We start from the raw sequence: 24,847 nt of genomic DNA, 5'->3' as shown, positions 1-24,847 counted from the left end.
TCGAGCGTGCGTTGAAAATACACTGTTACAGCGACAACAATTATGACTTTGAGATTTCAGCACCCGTAGGCCAAAAGGAGCAGGAAAGAGAGAGGGAGTGCAACATATGCTAGCTTTTTTATACTGGCTGCTCAAGCAGTAAAGGTGTAATTTTTTGTCTTTCGAAGAGTTAATGTAAATAATAGCATACAAAAGATTTTTTGCCTTCATATCGATTGCTAATTGTATTTGAATGTATGCTGACTTCTGTTAGGCTGCGTTCACAGAACACAGTTAAGGTGGCTATAGGAATTACGGCGGATTCGAAAATTTTGGGGATAGTAGAGGGTAGACTTGAAAGTTTTGCTTATATGGTGGACCTGCAAAATTGTTGGTTCCTTTTTTACGATTTCATGGTTTCGTCCCGCATGGGTATTTCAATGAAAATTTAATAACCTTTGTAATGTCATCTATAATTGTTTGAATGTTAGCAATAACTAAATAAGATCTAGAACCATTTAGTCGTATTTCATTACTTTTGACTAAAAAAAATCTAAAAATGTATGAATTTCGTAAAAAAAAAACCCAAGTAGGCTTAGTATCGGGGCAGAAGCTGCAATTGTTGATAATTTTTCCCAATATTTCTGTGCCGTACATCACATACAGTTTCTGTTTGTCTCCCTACACACGATGCAGCATGCTGAAACACACAGTATTTAGTTTATCGACTAAAGCCTGCATATGTGAATATTTGGTGATAATTGAATTAGAGACAAGGACTGAAAGTCATTTGTCAATGATACAAAAGCATGGTACATATTCTCAGGTCGTGTTAGCAAGCTGAATACTGGACAGTTCAACACACTATAGGAAGTAAAGAGAATGCAGTTGTATAAACTGAACGGTTAATACAGCTACTGCCCTGGGAGCCATTGGCCTGGCCAGATCGAGTTGAATTAACTCAAGTCGGCTTTGTCTGACAAATCAAAAAGTCCTCTAATGCCTATAAAAATGAATGAATTTGTCTTAGGAATATGGCTTTAAAAACTACTAATAACAAGTAGTGTTGAACATCTACGAGCAGAACTATACCGAATAAATGTTTATTAAATCTGCAGCTATATGATAATGGAGGGGGGCTTGAAATTTTTGGTGATCATGAAGATGGGGAGGAGGGGACCTGAACATTTTTTAGGGTATTGAGGGGGTATTTGAAGAAAATAAGCTTTCAATCGCGACTCCCCAGGGCCCACCAATCATTATTTGTGAAGTAGCCTTACTTAATAGTGTGCTGTCTTTGGCACATCAGTATTGAAAAGGGGTGAATATGGCTATTGCTGTCGGGGTCAGTTTGTACATGGCAACAAAATGTCAGATAGACGATATTGTATCGGGATGAAACGAAATTATTGTCGCGGTGACATGATGTAGCTAATCCTAACCCTAAAATGTGCGTGTGTCTTCATTTACTTGGTTTTGGGACGGATGAAGCACAGTGGGGGCCAGAAATTGAGGTTAGCCGACCAAATTGTCGGAAATGGGGAGAGCGTAAGTGAGCTGGACTCCACTATGCTTCGCCAGAGAAAAAAACTAAGTAGTCTGAAATTGTGAAAGTGATTAGGATGAAAGTGGGAATTCAATTTTCGTGCTTACTTTGATTACATAACTTATAAAATGACGTGTAGAGTTTTTCATCATGACAGAACTTAACTGTTCTTGTAATAATTATGCCTTTACATACACTCAGTGTGACAGTTTTCGGACGACCTCAGTTTTCGGACATTTAGTGACATGCTGTTAGTTGCACTCACTTCGCTCCGTATCGCGTTTTACAGGTCATGTTACCTCATATTAAGTCAGGTGACACTGTTGTCCCGTTTTCGATAGTTTTTTTGGTAGAAGCTATTGAGGGCAATACGAGCGGCGGTAACAAATTGTCGTCTGACACCGCGTCAGTGATACTGTCAATATACTGCCGTCAGGTCAAAGTAACTGAAATTTTGACTAAAGTCCTGATTTAGCATTGAATTTTGAATGTGGGGGAGAATAATGATTTTGAAAATATTCTTTCCATTGTTCGCTACTATTGCATGTAGTTTTAACGAAAACTTCGCAGTTGTTTCGAGAAAAAAGTACATTTAATGAACGTAAGAAGTAAGACAGACAATATTTAGCATAATTGTGTAAACGTAGTAAGTGACTTACCGCGTAAAAACTTGACAGGTAAAAACTTGACAGGTAAATAATTCCATACGATGAAATATACTTGCTATTTTTATTAAATAATGCCTGTGCGATTCTAATACAAACAAAATATGCAATGGAAACAATTATAAGTAATACTCACTGAACAAACTTAGCGAAGTTAGCCACACCGTACGATACAAGGTGCCGAAAGCAACACACACAGAGGCAGCTCGTGTCCGATATCTAGCGCTATACACGTCGAAATATAATTGAGTCGTCCATGGATTAAACATAACTAATTATCATGAAATATTCTTATATACAGTTTTCTAAACACATCGAAATCAAAAATCGGTGGTTTGAAGTTTCAAATTATCAATACTTTAAGCTCCTAATCACATTTCAAACACGATGACCGATTACTACGCCCACAACATGGGGTCAAAACTTCGGCAACTTTGACCCCGAAATACCACTCTCTTCGTGTCAACTGAGTTTGAGGATAACCACAATAAAGTTTCGAAAGATATGGTAATAAGATTTCGTATTGCTGGTCATTTACGAAACGACTTTGGGCGAAATTCACTACCCTGTCCGAAAACTGTCACACTGAGTGTACTCTCTTTTACTGCAATATGTACTTTTTATCTCGATTTCCATCCCAGAAGAATTTTAATCCAATTCCATTGTCCTCTAAAAAAATCTAGGGAATCTGTACAGGTACATTCAAATGAACCCTATCCAGTTCACTTAGAACACAAAGCCAGCTGGACTTGCAAGGTTACATATGATAGCGCCCTCTATGGCTACTTTACTTTAAAAATGTCAACCACTTCTTGCAAGATACTTGCCTCAATTTCTATCCTGGGACTATTTCACTACAAGAATTGTTATCTACTACAAATCTGACACTTTGACGTTATAATCACATTGTTATGAAATATTATATGTGATAGCGCCCTCTCAGCCTTTTGTGTATTTTCAAGTTCTTGCATTTTCTAATTACATTTTTGAACTTTTAGTGTTGCACATTGACAAATGTATATGTGGCAACGACTGTGTCATCGACACTGACTTGTTGCATGAAAGGACGAGAGCCCTAGCTGTAAATTTGATAATATTTTAACAATTTTTGCACAGTCTCACTTATAAAGTACACTATGAGGTTGTTGGTAAAGGAATTTGATTCCGGACTTAAGGTGGATACTACCTTTTAGACACTTTCAGATTGTTATTTTTTTCTCAATGGAAGAAGTCCCCAAACCTCAATAAAGTATCTATTTTCTGAAAGCCCTGATATAGAGCTATCCCACCAAGCAGAGTACACGGTCATTATTTGCATAAGTCACGTGACAAGCGTTTTGCTGAACCTTCCAAAAAACGGTTTTCCCTCCCTTTAGCGAGCACGCTGCAAGATTTTCGGTTGAAATTTCTTCATTGACAGTCCTTCAAATCCATGTCTGCGATTTTTTCTCGGCGTCTCCATTCAAATTATATGGCGTGACAATTACAATTCCTTGAAAAGCACCTTAGTCTAACACCTTCAAGAGCCCATAACAAAAAACAAAAGTATACAAAGGAAATCCCAAACACGGATTTTGAGTTCATTATGTTTCCAATGAACTATGTGAATTTCAAGCAGCTGGTGTTTGTGCGCGCGAATTGACGAGGTGCCAAAGAAGGCCACCTCATTTACACATTGAATTCGAGAAAATGCAAAAAAACTGTTTTGTTACTTCGACGCCACGGCATTTGATAATTAAACGTGCATTAACCTAAACGCAGGCATATATTGTTACCTAGTGATAATGTCGATCGGGAATGACAGTTGTTCAAAGAAAACTTACGAGGAAAATAAAATAAATCGCGGAAAACTACGGATATTTGGAGCCTTCGTTTCGGCACGTCGCCACAGCGAATGGCTTCACCGGGCAAAAACAATCACGTCAGCAGTCATTACTGATATCGGGCATGTCCTAAAGTCATATGTAAATAAGCTTGCCTGCGTTCCCCAGATAAAGACTGCAACGCTACTTAGACATGGTACTATCGGACTAATTGTTTATTGTTCTCAAGTTGTGAGAAGTAATCTAATAAATGACTAAAAAGACGTCAAGCCCCGCAAAGCGGCGAGTTCATCCTCCAACCATAACTATGGGTATTTTCGAGATATAGCCTAAGCTTACTTGTATAATTAGGGTTCCCATGCAAAGTTTGGTGGGTACCGAAAAATGTTTTTTGTATTTTGACGAGTAGCGGAGCATTTGCAATCAACAAACAGCTCATTATAAATCTCCATTAACATGTATATTTAAATTGTGTAAGCGATAGCTCTCCCAGCCACACGACCTAACTTGTCGGCCATGTAATTTCGAGGCTGTAGACTGGCCAAAAATTTGTCTCATCAGAGGTGTCATTTATTATTCATGCATGTAAATCTCTACGCACCTTCGCATCAAAGGAAAGCTTGTGACCCACTTTGTTGAAGGATCACATCTCTGAACCACTTTCAAGCAAACAGTCTGAACTTAACGGTGCCGTTAAAAAACGAGTCGGTAATTATTCTCCGATTTTTCTGGCTTTGTAAGTGTGTTCTGAGCCAGACAACGATCACTGACCGTGGCCTTGTCCGGAGCGGCAGGATGAAAGCTAGTCTGGTTCCCTGACCCATTTTCCCCGGTAGAGGGCGTGAGGGAAATAGGGACCCCATTTTCCCCACGCCCTCTACCGGGGAAAATGGGTCGGGGAACCAGACAAGATGAAATCCATTTTTTGTGTGGCTAGCGTAAATTTATTTATCTGTCTGTTTTTGGCTCGTAAAATTTATTCGCCGACATTTCGTCAAACAACAATTTGATCGCGAGCCTCGGAAAGTTACGAAGGCAACTTGTTCTGAAAGTTGATTGGGAATCCGTGACCACGGGGATATTAACAGAATGCGTTATTCTTAAAAACCCACAACGTTAATTTTTGTACAAATAATGAAATACAGGTCGTGTACTTCGGTTCAACACTAAATAAAATATCGCTTTCTTTGACATGTTGAAACTTACAACGCGAACTTTACCGAGTTTGACCATGGTTGACTGATGTGTAAAACACAATCACTGCATCAGAAAAAAATGTTCGTTTTTTCGGCTCCAATTAGTTCGGAGAGGTACAATTTTGGACGTCGGACTTTAGCAGGATGCAAAATATAATCAGAAACGGACATAATAATTTGGTGTTCGGCATTATAGGTTGGGATTCTGGGAAAAGTTTTTGTATGTCAAAAATTGTATTGACCGACATTATATACCAGAAAAGTCGTGGTTTCTTGTTGTTTTTTGGCCCTAATTTCATTCAGAGCAGGATCGAATAATTTTGAGTGTGGAACTTTGTGGAGTGTCGACTCACATGTAAAATGCTAACAGAATTGGACGCATTTTTTGGGTTTGAGGTCGTAATAATAAGTTGGATGAGAACAGTTTTGGTTGTCTTACTTCTATCGGGTATGGATAAGCTTAGACGTGAAACATACTGGTAAAACAAGTAGGTTTTGGCCGCACCGCGTTTTGAGCGGAAACACTTCTGTATGTCGAAATCTGACTTATTGGACTAGGCTTCGACAAACATTATTGTTACGGTTTATTGTTGACAGGCGGGAGTAATCCTGGTTTTTTGAGAAGCCCAACAACGTCACTATGTAAATTACTATGGTAATTATGCAAATAGCGACGCAAATGTGTGAACAATGTTTACAAAAGCTCCCCGATTTGACCGGGAGAGCCACGTGCATTTGTTTTGATTTTTAAAAATGGTGAACTACACGGAAACGGTTACTTATTATGAATTAGCGACACATCTCAATGATGGGCTTGATTTCAAGGCGTATTCTCAGAGAATTTTGAAAATTTGACAGAAAAATGACCAATTTGATATCTATCTACCTTAAATTCACTTATGTAAACGATGACATTTGGTTACACAAACAAAAAACAAAACAAAAGACATAGACAGTTTGACTTTAATCTTCATGTACCACTCCATTTAGAAGTCATCGCCTTAGCTTCATTTTGGCTGATAGTCAGGTGGCTTAACAAAAATATCGTTACACGGATGACAAAAGTGCCAAATTTGCTAGAGATGTTCGCATATATGTGTAGATCAATATTAGCTATTGCTCCAAAAATTTTGGCCACCGGAAAGGCTCGATGACGTCATAAATTCAAAATGGCCGCCATTATAACGCTTAAAAATGGTAAAATACGTCTAATTCAGGCAGTTTACAATATTTTTTGAATAAACTGACACAAAAATCCCAAATTACAAATAGAATATAAAATTGTTGCAAATCAATAATTATGATGACGTCATAAAGCCAAAATGGCTGACCAAATTCAAAATATCCCCCATATTATCGTCTGTTAATGTTCAAATACTGTTAATTAAGCCTGTTTCCAGCATTTTATCACCTGTACTAAAATTAACACCCAAAATTATAGACAAAATATATAATTTATACAAATTCATTATTGTGATGACATCATAAACCAAAATGGCGACCGAAAATTACAAAATGACCTATTATGAAGTTCACTGTGCTTAGGACAATAGCCAATTTACGTGACAAAATAATAGCTGAAAAGTAATCTACAATTCGTCTTGATAATCCATAAACTCAAAATAAATGATGAATGTACTAAAACTTAGCCAATAAGCTCAACAAAAATTACAAACTATTATGAAATTATTTATTTTTAACAATGACCTCTGTCTGAAAAACTGAACCAATATAAAGGAAATAAAAGCATCTTTACCCATAGGTTCTAGCTTTGGAAGTGTTACGTTATAGTGAGTAGATCAATAGTGATGTGATTTCATGATAACGAAAAACATGGCGAGAAACCAGTGAATAAATCATGCCTTGACCCTGGTCATGTGACCTTGGTCCCTGAAAAAAGGTTTTATGTTTGTGATTTTGGTCTTTTGCTTCCTTTGTTTCAGAAGCCTTTTTCGTTTGAATTTTCTTGGATATTTATGTCTCGATGTGTGGTGACATAGTTTTGTGCTACAGTAGTTCTCTTTTTGGAGGATGTGTCTGCCTGAAAAAAGACAGTTTGGACAGTGTTTATGAACGAAAAGAAGACTATTTTTTGCTTTTTGAATCTAGCTTAGCTTACTTTATTGCAGCTTTCGTGAATTTTATGAAAAGCGTCTTTGCCTTTCGTTGTTCACTTACCAGACTGGTTGGGAATTCAAAGATGAAGGAATTGTAAAAAACGTGACCAGACGAGTTTGCTGTTTGAAAACCCAAAACATAAAAACATAAAAAAAACACGAGGAAGAACATAAGCAGAAATGGAAGGTAGATAAGAACTCAGAAAGATTCTCAGATTCATCAACAATCTTGCAAATCAAACCTTAATCAAAGCATGAAGTAAAGGCTTGACATTCATTCCCACTCCGGAGTGTCTATACAGAAAAATTGTCGTATGAGATTTCAACAAATTTATTCGCATCATGAGATTATGCGATATCATGAGAAACAATCAATCAATCAATCAATCAGACATCTGTTCTAAGATAAGTCCATGTTCGACACTAGTAACCGCGGAAAGCCCAAAAATTGCAAAATTGTCTCGAGGCAACTTAGATTGATAAAGGAAATTCCATTCGCAACCCACATCAGAAAGAACATAACTCTGGCAGAAAAGACTGCTCTGAACAATCTGTCTAGAAACAAACAAATCTCAAGAAACCAATCAATAAAGGATGAGGCATAGCAATTGTGAATAAGATAAATGACATTAAAGAAAGTTATAGACAGCTGCGAATTGAAAAATGTTCACTAGTACACTTGGCGACATTGACTATACAGTGGATATTGTATACGAAATCATTTATCTGCGACAAGAAGATCATTAACGAGGTGATTTACAGTTTCCCCATTTCCATAAGTAGAATAATTTGTACACCACGATGGTATCTCCTGCCAAAAATACACAAAACCAAAGCAGAAGAATTCGAAACAATCATCACCCAACGTCTCAATAGAAATGGCTGCTCGAGCCCGATAAAACAAATGTCGGAATTTCTAGACTTTGTCATAAAACCAATCGTCCAAAACGACTTATAAATGCCAGGGACACAAAAAACGTTATTCTCTAGTTAGAACCAATTAAAAGAATAAGCAAACTCTATTCTGGTAACATTAGACGTGGTATCAATGTAAAAAAACATGCCAAAAATGAAGCCATAAATACAGCGATCGTAGAATGTACATGAAAGCCTTACTGTCGATTATTCTGAAACGCAACATATTTTAGTTCAACTGAGAAAAATACAGACGAATCTATGGATGCAGTATGGGCTCACTAGAAATAGCTGATATGACATACCATGAAACGGAGAAAGTTATATTAAATCCAAAATCCGGTCAAATATTCGTATGTAAATTTAAAAGGTGACATGTTCATGGTTTCCACAGGAATCGAACATCAACTTCTAAAATTCAGAACATTTGTCGAGGAGTGCAACACCCTGTACTCTACGTTCAACTTGGGAATTCATAATTGAACATTCTATCGACAAAGTCTCATACCTTGACGCAATCGAGAGAGATAGCTCGATTTTAAAACCCAGACAAAACCATCTGACGACATTTATCTGCCATTGACTTTCAAATGCGTCATTGAAGGTGAATTACTCAGATATGTACATGCAACAACAATATGGACTTCATAAAAAGGTCAATTTCTCAACGCAAAATCTTCAACAAAGAGATTACAAAAAGAAAGACATAGCTTGTATAAAAAAGAATGTAACAAAACGTCAGCCATCCTTCATCAACAAAAGTAATCGAAATGACGTAACAAAATACTTGTCAGCACAACCTCATCAAAACCAGCCTAATCAAACAATGTGATAAGAATCTTGAAAATTATGAAGGGCGATTAAACACTGGCTATGGCTTTCAAGAAAACCTATAATAACGTATAAAAGGAAGAAAAACATACAATATATCCTCCTTCAAGAAAAATTCAAACAGAAGGAGAGTACAAATGAACGGTCTGAGCAACAATTCACGCAAAAATCTGACCAAAACAATAATTTTAGTATCTCTATTTGATGAACAATGGCTACCATTAAAATGAGCATGTGGGAATACAAAACCATTCAAGTGACTGAAGAAGGGATACCACTTTGGCCCGAAACGCCGCTAGGAGGAATAATCAACATAAAACCTTATTTACAGGAGCAAGGTCACATTACGAGGGTCAAAGCACTATCGATTCACTGGTTTCTCACCATTTTCCTTATCACCAAACCACATTGATCCACTCACTATACCGTATCACAAGCAAAGGTAGAACCAGTATGTGAAGTTGCCTTCACTCCCTTTATATGGATTCGATTTTTCAAACACAAACCATTTTTAATAATCTATAATATCATAACAGTTTTTTACTTGTGTTGAACTTATTGGCTAAGTTTTGATACATTTATCTTTTATTTTAAGTTTATGGAATATTAATACAAATAGTACATTACTTTTATACTATCATTTTGTCACGTAAATGGGCTATTGTACCAAGCATAGTAAACTTCATAATCGTCCATTTTGTAACTTTCGGTAGCCATTTTGGTTTTATGACGTCATCTTAATGATTAATTTGCATCAATTATCTGTTTTGTCTGTAATTTGGGATGTTAATTTCAGTTCAGGTGATAAAATGCTGAAAACAGGCTTCATTAACAGTGTTTTAACATTTTTAGACAATGTTACGGCAGACACTTTGAATTTGGTCGGCCATTTTGGCTTTATGACGTCATCATAATAATTAATTTGCGTCAATTCAATGTTTTATTTATTATTGAGAATGTTTGAGTCAGTTTATTTACAAGAAAAGTGAAACTGGCTGAATAAATTGTATTTTACCATTTTTAAGCGTTATAATGGCGGCCATTTTGAATTTATGACGTCATCGAGCCTTTCCGGTGGCCCAAATTTTTGGAGCAATAGCTAATTTTGATCTACACACATATGTGAACCTCTGAAGCAAATTTGGCACTTTTGTCATCCGTGTAACGATCTTGCTGTTTTTTGTTGCTAAGCCACCCGACTATGACCTCTATATGCACATACTTGACGTCATAAATGATCTTAAATACTGGAAAGCAATTTTATAAATTTAACTGTAATCTGAGGAAATTCAGAGATGTTTAATAGGGGCATGTTTTTTTAACTTTAGAATTAAGAATAATGCATATAATTAATTGGGTAAATATGAACTTCTCTCCCTCTTTTCATTTCAGGGGTTACCTCATCTCTGCTCCAAAAGCCATGATTGCTGGAACAGTTGAGAAAGTTTGCATAACATTGATAGATGTGACTGGCGATTTCCTCATCATTATAAGTTTGACTGAAGAGACAGAGCAGCGTGAAGTTATCGCCCGTGAATCATATGTCATGGATGGGCATGATGAATGCTTAGATCTCAAGGTTTGTTGTGACAAGAAAATATGGTAACGTAATATTAGGTGTTAGAAAAAGACAGAATGCTTACATCCAAAAAAGTTAAACACTTTGATCTTAGCTGAGAGATAGTCCACAGTTGAAATAAATTTCACAAAAGTTTCCAAAAAATTTAAGAACTCTTCTTCCACATTCCTTTTCAAATAATGCAAAGCATAATTCTGAAGATCGATCCATGCCAAGGAAATGCAGTCTCAGATAACATGTACAACACATACAAAATGAGGCAAGCAGAATTAGAGGTAGTGACAGCATTATAACCTTTTTTGCAGATTCCAGACCGTTCGCTTGACAATGATTATTATATTGTGAAACTCGGTGTTGGTGGACGGAGTCTGTCTGATGAAGAACGGTTCTCCTTTGTCGATGGGAAAAGGATACGTTTGCAGTCAAGAAACGCAAAAACTTTTATTCAAACAGACAAACCAATTTACAAACCAGGACAGACAGGTAGAACTATACGTTTCTCAAAGTATCTCTGATATTTCCTCACGTACAACAAAGGGTGTACGGCTGGTTGTTCAGTCTAACATGTTGTACCAGATGCATTTAATCCGATGCAGCCTATGAACTGCGATTTATTGAGTGAACACGCATTTTTAAAAAAGTTAGATAGAATGTCAAGATACAAACTCTGAACCTCTGTTTGTATACCATGCAATATGCGAGATTCATGACTATTCCGCATTGATAAGGAATCGTTGCCGTACAATTTTAATACCGAAATAATGTTCATTAATACAATTTCCATATACATCGTTATACTAATCCACCTCGCATCTTGCCGTAAATGTATGTTTAGACACAAACTGCATAGGTTGCGTGATCTGGCCTGCATATGGGTCATAGGCTTGAGAGGGTATACGTGCACCACCCACAGGAAAAACAACACTATTTTTCTGAAGCTTGGGATCCTAGGAATTCGAAAGTTTAATTATAGAACAAATATAGGGAGTCGCTGTTACGGTCATGTGTTGAGGGATACTACAAAATCACAATTTTGCGACCCATGCGCCTTTTTGTTAAACTGTCTTCTTGTAAGTTATCTGCTTACCTTATTTTTTAACATAACCAAGTTTGTCGGGTATTAATAAAAATTAATTTGTAAGTCTTTAGATTAAAGTTTGTTGTGTGCAATATCTTCTATAGTTTTCATTGAATAGGACAAAAACTTGCCCCATACCCCAAAGATTATATCGCAAATTACTGTCAAAGCTAATCTCAAATGCTACCATTTCTACCTAAACATAATACAAAAGGCAATGTTTTTTTATGAGATAAAAAGACATGTCAGAAATATGAAATAGACTTTTAATAGAGAAAAAATATTGGAATGCAATGGCTGGTATGGTAATCTTTTGAAGAGTAACCTATAATCACAGTACTGCAGATTGGCATTTTTTTATTAAATCTACTCATTGTAGGTCATCTGCTGAGCTTTTTAAAACATAATCTGGCTTGTAGGATATCATTAGAAATGCAATTAATTAATCTTTAAAATGACATATTGTAATATGCAATATTCTCGACAGCATTTATGGAATATGACCAAACTTTACCCCATACCCCCGAAGTTTATATTGAAAACTATAGTCACAGCTAATCTAACATCTATCAAATTTTGCCTAAGCATTTGATACGGGGACTTGTGAAAACTATGAAATAGACTTTCATAAGAAAATATATCGGGATTCTATAACTGCAACAAAAATATCTTGAAGGGTACCGCAAAATCACAGTTTTGCCGACCCTCTTGAGTTTTTGTTAAACCCGTCTTCTTTTGAGTCATCTGCTGAGCTCTTTTTTTAATGTAACATGGGTATTATATCATTAGAAAGGCAATTAATTAGTAATATGCAATATTCTGTATAGTTTTCTTGGAACGGGACAAGCTTGCCCATAGCCCAAAGTTAACAACGCAAATTACAGCTAATCTCAAACTCTACCAATTTTTTACTTTTTTAAAACTTTTTATGCAAAAGGCAATGTTTGTCTTAAATATTTTTTCTATTAAAATATATTTCATATTTCTGACTTAGCAAATAATAAAGACTGTAGCAAATAATACAGATTTTATACAAAGCATTGCCTTTTTTATAATGTCTATAGCAAAAGAATTGGTAGAACTTGAGGTTAGCTGAAATTTGCTGTATAAACTTGGGGTATGTATTTCACCAAAAGTATAGAAGATGTTGCATGTTGCAATATGTCATGTCAAGTCAAAAACTAATATATTGCCTTTCTAGTGATACTAAACCAGCCTGGTTATAATATCAAATAAACTCAGCAGATGACTTACAAGAAGACAGGTCCGACAAAAACGCACATAGGTCGCAAAATCGTGATTTTGCGGTACCCTTCAAAACATGACCATAACAGTTATTGCGTCCCAATATTTTTTTCTGTTCAGATGCCATTTCGTATTCTAGGGACCCCAAAGCTTCTCAAAATACGGGTTTGTTATCCTGTGGGTGGGGGCGGTACGGTCCACATAGACTCCCTCTATCGCACGGCCTAATAGCGTTTTTATTTCTAATGCACAAGCAGGGCAATGTCAGTTTCACCAAGGGCAAAACTGCTGCTATAGTAAAGGACTGGTCAGTGTCTTTGGCATAGATTTCTAAGCATTGATAATGTGAAGCATTTATGATATACAAAGATTGCATTGCTTCCTTATTGAGATTGGCTCGATGCTTTGTCAATAATTGCCGATGAAATGTCAAAGACTTGGACTTGTTAACGTGTCTGTTGTATAGGGATTACAAATTTTTCAATTTTAAAGTTTGAATACGGTATTTTGAATTGGCTGTGATTGTATTTCACAATTGCGTGGCATAACCAGTTGTTGTAAATATATTGATGTCAATCACTAATATCAAAAATAGAACAGCATTAAATAAAAAACTACAGTGGCAATGTAGACTGCTGCCAGCCATCCCATTACATCTCCTGAGAAGCCCTACAGAACTATTTTATAAGTTGTAGCCAAATCTGATGTGCACAATGTCTGAGAAGACCTTTACTTTTATCTTTGAAACCATAAAAGCACACTTAATAATGACAAAAACTGCATTTTGTTAACTATTATTTTACTCATAAAAACACCTTGTATTTAAAATCCCGTGACAGAAGGAAAAATAGTTCCATCAATGAGAACGAAAATTATCTTGTCATTTTTCTCTTTCTAAATTGTCTCTGTATTAATGTAGTGCAAAATATAAGTGCGTGCTGTCTAATACAAAGATCTCATAGAGAAAAACCAAAAGAGATCAGGATTTTGTCTCGCTTTTCATGTGAACACCGGATTTAATAATGGTGTGTATAATTTGCAAACAGATGTTCAATTCGCAAACATCCAGATGTCTATGATATATATCTCTGATCTTAAAGCTACGCACCCGAATGGCACGGGTAAAATATGCAACTGAATGATGCAATTAGCGATTGCTGAGGGATTGTATAGGGCAAACAATTTATCAGTTGGACTGAGCCCTAGGCTAAATCTATATGACATTCTTAAGGAAAATATGGAATGTGATTGTTCCGTGTCACAGTGTCTGACTAGAAATTGCAAGACATGTGATATTCTGATCACTGACACTGTGACACAGAGTCATCTGTCTAAAAAGTCGTACCACACAAAGGCATTTGAGTCCCTTTCATGCTAATCTAAGAACATCATTTATGGCATAGAATGCACTTTGTGTGGTCTTATACATGTCGGACAGACCGGGAAAAAACTTTCTAAGAGGATGTGTGGGCATAGGTCATGCATTAACAACAATCTGCCAACCTGCCTTTACATTCACTTCAATGGTCCTCTACTCTTCACTCAGTATTGAACATGAAAGTCAGAATATTTATTAGAAAAAAATTACCATCCTTCTATTAGTTCAATACTGAGTAGGAGTTATCGCAAACAACGTGAACACCACTGGACCACTGAACTTGGCACAGCTATGCCTTATGGCTGTAATGATAACATACTAGGTGTGGATAACCTATCTAGCCCCAGAGGAAAGACTGTCAATGTCATGGGTTTGTTTAATTCTCATCAGAGAAGACGACGAAGTCATGGCCACCGACACAGCAATAACACAAGTAATCCTCAGTTCAGTGATCTACTACCCATGGTAAATCAATCTTTGGGTGTTCACAAAGTACGAACTGCATTGTTTGCATGCTCCTTGTAGAAGTTAAGATCACTTCTCCTGACTATTGAAGCCATGAATGTATACGACCATCTGCTGCCCGAATACCGGTTAATCGCCATTATTATGGATATAGGCAAATATTGCCTATTCAAACCTGTTCAGACAGAAAGCATCAACAGTCAGCAAAGATTGGTTTTTTCCCATTGAGGTTTGTTAACAAAGGGATTGACATAATTAACATCAGCAATATCTTACACAACAAGGACGTTATGGACAAAGTACCAACTTATTTTAAATTTCAAGACCCTCCTATAGTGTCCTATACCTATTCTAAGACCATAGGTAGGAAATTGTTTCATAACAAAAGGGTCTTGAAAGAAATTGATATTAGGAACAATGTTCATGGTGGTACTTGTGATTGTATGTCATCTCCCTTTTGGTACAAACCTCACGGTCATATAATAACAGGTGACATTGAGATAGTTACACATCCTAAGCTTCGGCAGCTGTTCCAGTTTGGCCAAAAATATCGCGAGCCACCCAAAGTAAACTGGAACTTAAACTTAAAGTTAATCATGGATGCTGCTGAGGCTTATGCTAAGAAGTGGGCTGCCCTCGAAGACGAAAGACGGTGGATGTCTTTCGGACTGGCTTCGCACAGTCCGTGATAAGGTAAACTCTCGCATTTCACGTCTTCGTTCTTCACATGCTGTCATGAACACTACATCTGCCTTTGATGACCCTTCTGTACGGGAATGTCTAGATGCTTTACACGATAAATATGTTGTTGTGCCTGCAGACAAAGCATCAAAGAACATCATTTTTGTCTGCAAGCAATATTACATTCAATGTTTAAAGAACGAACTTCAGATTAACTCAGATGATGAGAGTAGCACAACATACTCTCTTTCAACCTTATCTGAAGAGGAAATATTGCAGAACCATTCAACAGTTTTGAGTGAATTTGGCATCGAGTTAGCGCAAGATGACAAGGTATTACCTAATCTATATTGGATTCCTAAGATCCATAAGAATCCCGATAAACAACGTTTCATAGCTGGTTCCTGTAAGTGTACAACAAAACGCTTTGTCACAACTTTTAACCATCATTTTATCAACCATTAAATCTTGTTTGGAACGTTATTGTGACAAAATTTATGAAACTAGTGGGGTCAATCAAATGTGAATATTAAAGAACTCCAAATAATTGTTACATTTTTTAAAAAATAACAAAAACATGTACAATTCAATCCACACATTTGATTTTTCAACATTGTACACAACCCTCCCACATAACAAACTTAAAGACAGGCTATCATCTCTCGTAAAGAAAGCCATCTTTTACAAGAATGGTAGTCGTAGGTATGAATACATTGCCATCAAGCGCAACTTGGGCTATTTCACCAACACCAGCGATGCCAAACTCAAATATAGTGATGTTAAAGTGTTTCAAATGCTATATTTCCTAATTGACAACATATTTATCAAGTTTGCTGGCATGACATTCAGGCAAATCATAGGCATTTCCATGGGCACAAACGGCGCCCCATTTCTTGCAGACTTATTTGTGTATTCGTATGAAATCTGGGTGTAAAAGGATTGCCAAGCGATTTAACAACACCCACATATATATTGATGATCTCATCAGTTTAAACAATCCTTGTATATCCAATTATCTACACCACATCTACCCAGATGATTAAGAAATAAAAGAAACAACTGACAGTGTGGACTCGGCATCATACCTAGACGTATTGTTTGAAATTAGACATAATACACTATATAGTAAGCTGTATGACAAAAGAGACGATTTCAATTTTGAAATCATAAACTTTCCCTTTTTGTCAAGCAATATAACATCATCTCCAGCTTATGGTGTGTATATTTCACAACTCCTGAGATACAGTAGAGCATACAATTCATATGAAGACTTTCGAGTTATACACAGCCTATTAGCTGAAAAGTTTGTGAGGCAAGGATTCTCAGAAAGTAGATTGGTGAAATCATTGAAGAAGTTCTACGGTAGATACGGAGATGTTGTATCAAAATATGACGTGTCTGTTTCTCGAATGATGAGTGACAGCATACCAAATTTTGACTCACAAAAGTAATTTGGTGAATTCACCAAATAATAATGGATTTGTCTCTTTGGGTCAATCTTGACGGGTGCAGCTAGCTGGGAGGGTACGCTTACCCATTCCGGGCACCTGGTACCACAACTATTTCGTGGTTCAAGATGACCACATTGCCTTTGTCATTTTCGATATATTCCTTAGTCCTGATAAATTTCATAGTTACCTTGCATGATAATGATTATTGGACCTTATTTGATGTCTATTGTGATGTATTCTACGCAAGTATAAGCCCGCATTGTGATTCAACAACACACTGACCCTATATTGACCATTTAAAAAACATGGTGACGCCCATCACGAATCAAAAACAGGGTGACTCCAATAAATCCACCCTGGGCTGAACAAACTGACTAGCTCCTAACTATGAGCGGAAAACCATAAGGGCTGTCCAAATTTTCCTCTTGCACACGTGGACACCTCTTCTGCGATTAATTATATTTCGAGGGATATTCTGGATCACTTCGGACTCAAAATTAAAACAAATCTCTTTAATATACAACAAACCTCAAATCCAAACGACTAAATATTTTGCATACAGTTTTATAAAGAAGCTTAGAGCTACTCTCGTTCAAATCAAGAGGAAAAAATCTGGGTTCATCTCACACATTTTTCAGAAATGTTAGGCATTGAAAACTTAATTTATTTTAATTGCTCCAAAATGAATCAGCACAAATAGCAGAATGGCAAAGTAGTGTAAAACATGAAGGTCTTGAAAGCCCGAATGTCTGTCTCTGAGATACATTATGGGTTTGTGACAACCCATGAAATTTTAAATTTTGAGTTGAATATTACTTCTCACTGATTATTCCATTTTCACATGTCAATGACAATTTGTTCATTCAAGGTAATTTGAAAAAATCTGGAAAGCTTAAACACTTTAAGGTTGTTGGAAAGGCTAGAGCGTCAGTTATAAACTTCAATAAAACTATTAAAATATGAAGTAGTCAACATTCGCTGTGGAATAAAAAAACTAGACATTTTGGCTCAAAAGGCATTGCAGAGTTATAGCCTATTGAAACTTCTGAAAAACTGACCAAATAAGAAGAAGTTGGGGAGGCCTTAGTGTATTAACTATGGTAGAGGTCCCCTGGTTTTTAATAAATGTTTGAAAAGGGAAAGTCATTATTTGCTGTTTTTTCAGAAAAGTTTGAGATGGCAGTGCTTGCATTCAGAGTGAGTGACTGCTATTGTAAATGCATTTTTAGATTCTTTGAGTGTTAAAGAGCGGCTGACTCGCAGCGTGTTTGCAAGGTTATATCCGATTGGTCGATTGTCACTATTCACAGCAACTTAGGGAGTTTATTTGTATTATTTAATTGTCACGGTAAGATTCTGCCAACCAATTGGATAACAGCTTCGAAATCGCTGCAAGTCGGCCCTTAAAGAGTTGTCAAAAGTGAGATTAACCAAAAAGACTGCTGTGTGACTTCAAAAGAGGGGTGCAAATACGGCTTGTTTTCAACATTTTTGACAAATAACAGTTTTCCTATATAATTTTATGCCAATTGAATCCAACCTATGAAATGAGATATGGATTTGGAATTTTTACAGCCTATTATCAAGGTTACAGACAAGATGACTATGGCACAATTTCCCTGTATTTGAAGTACTTTTTCAAAAAGCACATTTTGAAATTTGAAAGAATTTTTTATAATTTTTTGATATGTAAACCCATGTAAAATCATAAAAACAATTTGTTTTTACAAATCCTGCCGTACACATCTTACAATTAATAGTTCAACATATTTATAACTAATTTGGTAATATTAAGTACAATCCAATTATTACTAAATACAAATATGTAAAAAAAATATGAAAAATTAAATTTTAAAATTTACTGGTGTCATATTTCAAACCATGGCTGCAAATATACAATATTCTTTGGAGAAAGTAATAAGTAAGGGAGTTATCCTGAAAATTTGAACTAAATATCTTGATTCTAACACTTGAAACTTGACATTAACTCTGAGAAAAGAATTGGTGCAAAAATAGCCTTTCCAGCCACCTTAACTCCTAATAGTAGCGAACTTTGCAAATCAGGCATGTAAAATTTGGGATGCACCACCAATCATGATATCTGTGACATAAATGTCTGTCGTCGCATTAACTGGTGTGCTTCCAAATTACAGAAATATACAACAACTTTTACAACAATACCTGCAGTACAGGGCAAAATTGAACCAAAGCTGGGCCGACATCGAGCGTTTTGACAGCTTTTACAACACTAACATGAAAGTTACATCAGTGTAGTGGCGGCGTTAGTTTGTCTGTCTGAATTGGGCTAGAGTTAATAAAAGAATGCCCTAGTCGAGGTTAATCAAGTGATATTTGATCACACACTGTATCTCACAACCAGTTCAAACGTTTATCTCATTACGATTTGAGTGCAATGAGTGATGTCTTCCATTGGATATGTATAACAGACAATGGGTGTTGAATAAAACAAATGTAATAGTTTTATGCGTATCTCTTCACTCATAATTGCCTCTTTTCGATGATTTCAAAAATGTCGAAATTTCATGATAGAAGAGTAAATTGATACCATTGTGTTCGGCTATTTTTTTGTAAATCGATTGTGATTGCTTTGTCATAGTGAGTTCACATCGTAAATAGTTGATGCATTGGGGAGCCTCATCAATTTATGACATCGCGGTCATGTAAACATGCCTTTCCCTGTTACCTACTTTCTTTACTTGCATTGAACAGAAACACTGTTTTACACTTTTTCATGAGTCTATATTTGTTAAACTTCTTCTTGCAGATGCCTCTCACTGTACTCTCCTTATAGTACGTCACTCATTTAAGTAATGGTAATTACATTAATTTTCAGCATGCCGAGACGCCCGGAATTTAAAAGTCATGATATCCATGTAGGATTCAGTAATGTCTGCAAGCCTCAGCACAGTTCTATATGTGACACACATTGTGTTTACATTGATTTTAAGGGGTGTCCAAACCGTAAGCAGAGCACAAGTACATCATATTCATGAGTAAGACATTTCTACGTTGGTAAAAATAAGCTATGGCTCATACGGGTTCTTTACTGACAGGGTGGCTTGATGGCTAGTAACAAGCCTAGCAGAAAAAGAGTAACATGCTGCCGGGAATAGTTATGTATCACTCAGTTAAATTTCTTATCGTTTTTCTTTCCAAACTTTATAAAAGAAATTAATCATTGAATAGCTAAAGACCGTGTAGTGCTATGAGGAACGTTTGTTTACATTGTTATGCATCATCCTCTATTTGTATCCCTACAGTGCTATTCCGGATTTTGAACTTAAAAGGAATCGGATTCAAGCCGTATCCTTCCATGGTAAGATCCTATCTAAGGATACAATGTATTGTAAAAATGCGTTTGTCATAGAACGTTTGAAGTGGCATTTCATCTCCTTTCTTTAATATGCAGTTGAAGCAGTCATATTTCAACATTCCACCATCAAATATTTTGTTTTATCTATAGAAACTTAGGTTGAGACAATGGATTCTTTACCGAGGACGTACCAACATATGGACAGACGTCGTTGTTTATATTTGATCAGTGAAACAATATTGATGAGGAGCGTCCCGTGTGCAGCTTACAAATTTATTACTATTGAACAAAATACTATCTGGTAGTTGAAGGGACAATCACATACATTTATAAAGGCTTATTTGACTGAAGAGCGCCGGGAGCTATTTCATACACAAAGCTCCCACAAAACTTAATTTTTAGAATGTTAGAATAGTCAAAATTAAGTAATTGTAGCTCACATTTGGTATATGTATGTATATATATACCGAAGAGAGCTTATATGGTAAGTTGAAGGAATATGTATATTGGTATATCTGTCTGCCTGTCTGTTTGTCTGTCTGTCTGTCTGTCTGCCTGCCTGTTTGTCTGCATGCATGCATGCATGCATGCATGCATGCATGCATGCATGCATGCATGTATGTATGTATGTATGTATGTATGTATGTATGTATGTATGTATGTATGTATGTATGTATGTATGTATGTATGTATGTACGTGTGTGTGTGTATGTATGTATGTATGTATGTATGTATGTATGTATGTATGTATGTATGTGTGTATGTATGTATGTATGTATGTATGTATGTATGTATGTATGTATGTATGTATGTATGTATGTATGTATGTATGTATGTATGTATGTATGTATGTATGTATGTATGTATGTATGTATGTATGTATGTATGTGTGTGTGTGTGTGTTTGGCCCTACAAAAAACTAGATCAGGAAATGAGTTCATGTTGACAATAATGTGCATATCTGGACGGTTGCACTGAGAAACATAAAGGCAAAGACTAAAGTGAAAGCTTTAGTCAAATTTTCAACTTTATTTTGCCTTCCTAAATGTGTTGACATTCTGACCAAGGCTCCTTCTTCATGTCTGAAAGTTTTAAACAAGTCATGCCCCAGCTAGGCATTAAACAGTATAGGTCCTCTGCCTATCACCAAGAAAGTCAGGATGCCCTTAAGCAATTTTATCAAACTTTGTTCTATCAAACTCAAAAATATGATTGGGACCTAGTGTTTTGACACTAAGAAACAGTAGGAAGAAGGAATTCATTATCTTTTCTTTGCTGTTAGAGAGTCAATTCAAGAGTCTCTTGATTTTAGCCCACATGCACATACAGTCCATGGCCCTCTTTATCTTTTTAAAGCGAAATTTCTATCATACGATAATGATTGTCTGAATCTTTTGCAATATGTATCAGAATTTCGTAAAAACACTTTCTAAGGTATGCGTATTAACCAGAGGAAACCTTGAATCATTAGTAGTCTATGAAAGTAAAATGTGAAAAAAGCACCTCAAAATGGAAGTTCGAACTAGGTCAAAAGGTTCTTGTTCTTCTTCCTGTTCCTGGCAAACTACTTCATGCCCGTTACTTTGGTCCTTACCTTATTGATAAGAAATTAAGTAATTTAAACGACATCTTAATAAAACCTAACAGGCGAAAACGAAAACATGTATGCCATATTAATATGCTTAAGCCATATCTGGATAGGAATACCCTTGTGTTACACATTCTGTCAGTCAGTGAAGTCAGTTCAAACCATTATTAAGGTAGTGATAGTGAAACTGACTCGAGTGTAAATTCTCTAAATTCAAAGCTGGAATCGGTCAAACACAAGAATTCAGAAATCCTGGAGAATCTCTAGTCTAAGTCAGCACACCTCAAGCCTCCACAACAACAGGTGAAAGAGCTAATCAACGAATATGACCACTTGTTCAAAGATGTTCCAACGAAGACAAACATAAAGTATCACAATGTTGATGTCAGCGGCAGGAAGCCTATGAAACAACATTAACACAGGCTGAATCCAACAAAAAGCGAAATATCTCCAGGAAGAAGCCAAATACGTGCCGGACAATGACTTTATTGAACCTTGTAACAGTAATGGAATTCATCCTGCGTTCTCGTGCCAAAACCTGATCAAAAAAGCTACTGTATGTGTACTGACTACAGAAAAATTAACATTCTTACAAAGACAAACACTTTCCCAATCCCGAGGATTGATGACTGCATCGATTAAGTGAGAAAAGCCAAATATGTGACAAAATTTGATCTACTCAAGGGATTTTTGCATGTCCCTCTGATGAATCGTACATGTAAAATATCCGCCTTTGTTACACCTGAAAGATTGTTCCAGTACAAGGTAATGCCATTTTGAATGAAGAACTCGGCGGCAACATTTAAACGGATGATTAAAGCGTCATATCCGGATTAGAAGGATGCAAACTTATGTCGACGGTGTTGCCCTGTACAGCAACACCTGGGAAGAACACATCAAACTCATGGGGTTTTTTTGAGAGACTGAGTAAAACAATGTTGACTGTCAACCTCGCAAAATCTGAGTTTAGTCAAGCAAGGTCGACTTACCTTGGACATACTGTAAGACTGGGTGAGGTAAAACTTGTTGATGCTGAAATGAGAAATTTGCAAAATTGCAAGAGACAACTGATGCGCCTTCTCGGTATGGCTGGTTACTGCAGGAAATTCTGTCCAAAATTCTCCACCATTACTGAGTCTTGACCAACTTGCTTAAATAGAAAGTAAAGTTTGTTTGGTCAGCAGTGTTCCCTGTAAGGTTTTGAGTGGGTGACCAACTTGTTGCCCGAAGGGCATGGCGGCCAAAGGCAGGAAGAAAAATTTTACATTCGTGTGTTCTTTGATTTAAACACCCCTTTGGTTGCTTTTAGAGAAAGGAAAGGACACTTTACAATCTTCTGTTTATTACTAATCCAACACAGCCAAACTGAATTTAAGACTGGACTTAGATTTAGTTGTCTACAACAATATTGACAATGCACTTGAGAGTGACTTGACTCATATTCAAGCTGAATATTGAGTGTTTGAACATGCTTGAGAAGAAACTGTGGTTCGTACACAGATGAAAAAAAATTAAAGTATTATCAAAAGTTACAGCTACTGTCCCTTTAATATCATTTTCTTTCAATTTCAAAATGCTACAGATGCAGACAAACACAATCAAAGTAGCAGCAACATGTGTATCTTTCCTGTTATGTCGCTGGAGGTACTCCTTCTTCCATCCTTTGTCTTGACATTTTTTCCAACAGCAAAATCATCTTTGGCACTAGATCTTCTACCGGTTCGACAATTAAACAGATCAATCAGAAATAACGTTGGCACAAAAAGATGGAGTGATTAAAAAGTAACATTAACAGTGCTAAAACAGCCAATCAAACCCTAGTTGCTCTATGCAACAAAAAAACAAAATCTTTGGGTAAGAAAATTGATATTCTGCATGCGACAGAAATTTAGTTTGACAACTACTTGTTCGTCAGCAGCTGGTGGCCTCCAGCTGGTGGACTATATGCCTAAATAACAGTAACGTCACTGCGTAGGTATGTCCGATACTACTACAAACTGTTTGACTGAATTCTAGCAGATGATGTGCCACTATATGCTACGAAAGGTGCAAATCAACTACTACTAAACGATCTCGAACATGTAAGTTTGGCAAGAATCATGAACGACATAGCTCACAAATGTTTTGAAAATTCAGTGAATATATCGATACTCACTCGCAAGTTACCATTTTGCTGACTTCGTCTTAAGTTGAATATTCCAGCTGTCGTCTGCAACGAAGTCACAAAACGTCCCCTACCATGCCAGCTCTTCGTTTAGCAGTGGTTTTGGGATCATTTAATTATCGCAACGCTTTGAACTTCATCTTGGTTGTTGGAATACCTCATGAGATACGCCTGATTGTCTCACAGGGGCAGCCATGTCCGTTCATGTTTTTGCTAATTTATTGAGGTATGTAGTCACAACGTATAATGAACTTTGGTGGCAACTGCGCCGCCAACGGGCACCAAACTCGAAACGCGGAAGTAAAATCCGCGCTGAGATCGCACATTTTGCCCCGAGTTATATAATAAGTTCCAAAACTCATACCGATCGAAGTGACTTAGACTAAAGTTGCGCAAAACATTAAATTTCACTGCGAGAGCATTCGGAGACACTGCACAACTAGCGCTCAAATAAGCCTTAGCGGGAACACTGTTGGTCAGAACAATGTCAACGGACATATGATACACTTATATGAATACTTCAAACTACTCCGGTCTTGTATGCACCAGATTTTAGTTTGCCATTCAAATTAGCTGTTGATGCTTGTGATACGGTTGCTGGTGCTGTTTAATCGCAACAGGATAAACATGGGATAGATCATCCTGTTTGCTACTTTTCATGCAAATTTAAGTAATCCCACAAAAACTTTAGACATTAGCCATTAGACATATCAAGGGCAGAGGCAATTTGATTGCAGACTGTCTTTCTCCTATTTAGAGTTCACCGTTGTTGACTTTCTCTATATCACATCTGTAAAAAGAAAAATATTCTT

The 24,847-nt window shown here is 36.5% G+C and overlaps 1 protein-coding gene across 4 annotated transcripts in view; it reads left to right on the top strand.

Annotated features, from left to right (window-relative positions):
• Positions 1-24,847, top strand: part of LOC139134655 (alpha-2-macroglobulin-like) — a 154,517-nt gene that overhangs the window by 1,534 nt on the left and 128,136 nt on the right. For all 4 annotated transcript variants that reach the window (XM_070701615.1, XM_070701613.1, XM_070701614.1 and 1 more), the window contains exons 2-4: positions 10,465-10,651; positions 10,957-11,134; positions 20,231-20,286. In XM_070701615.1, the coding sequence (XP_070557716.1) occupies positions 10,465-10,651; positions 10,957-11,134; positions 20,231-20,286 (421 nt within the window). The remainder of the gene's footprint in view (positions 1-10,464; positions 10,652-10,956; positions 11,135-20,230; positions 20,287-24,847) is intronic.

This window comes from Ptychodera flava, chromosome 6, assembly GCF_041260155.1.
Source record: "Ptychodera flava strain L36383 chromosome 6, AS_Pfla_20210202, whole genome shotgun sequence".
In the NCBI taxonomy this organism is placed as follows: domain Eukaryota; kingdom Metazoa; phylum Hemichordata; class Enteropneusta; family Ptychoderidae; genus Ptychodera; species Ptychodera flava.
Note: the sequence above shows the minus strand (reverse complement) of the source record. Positions and strands in the feature narration are given on the sequence as shown.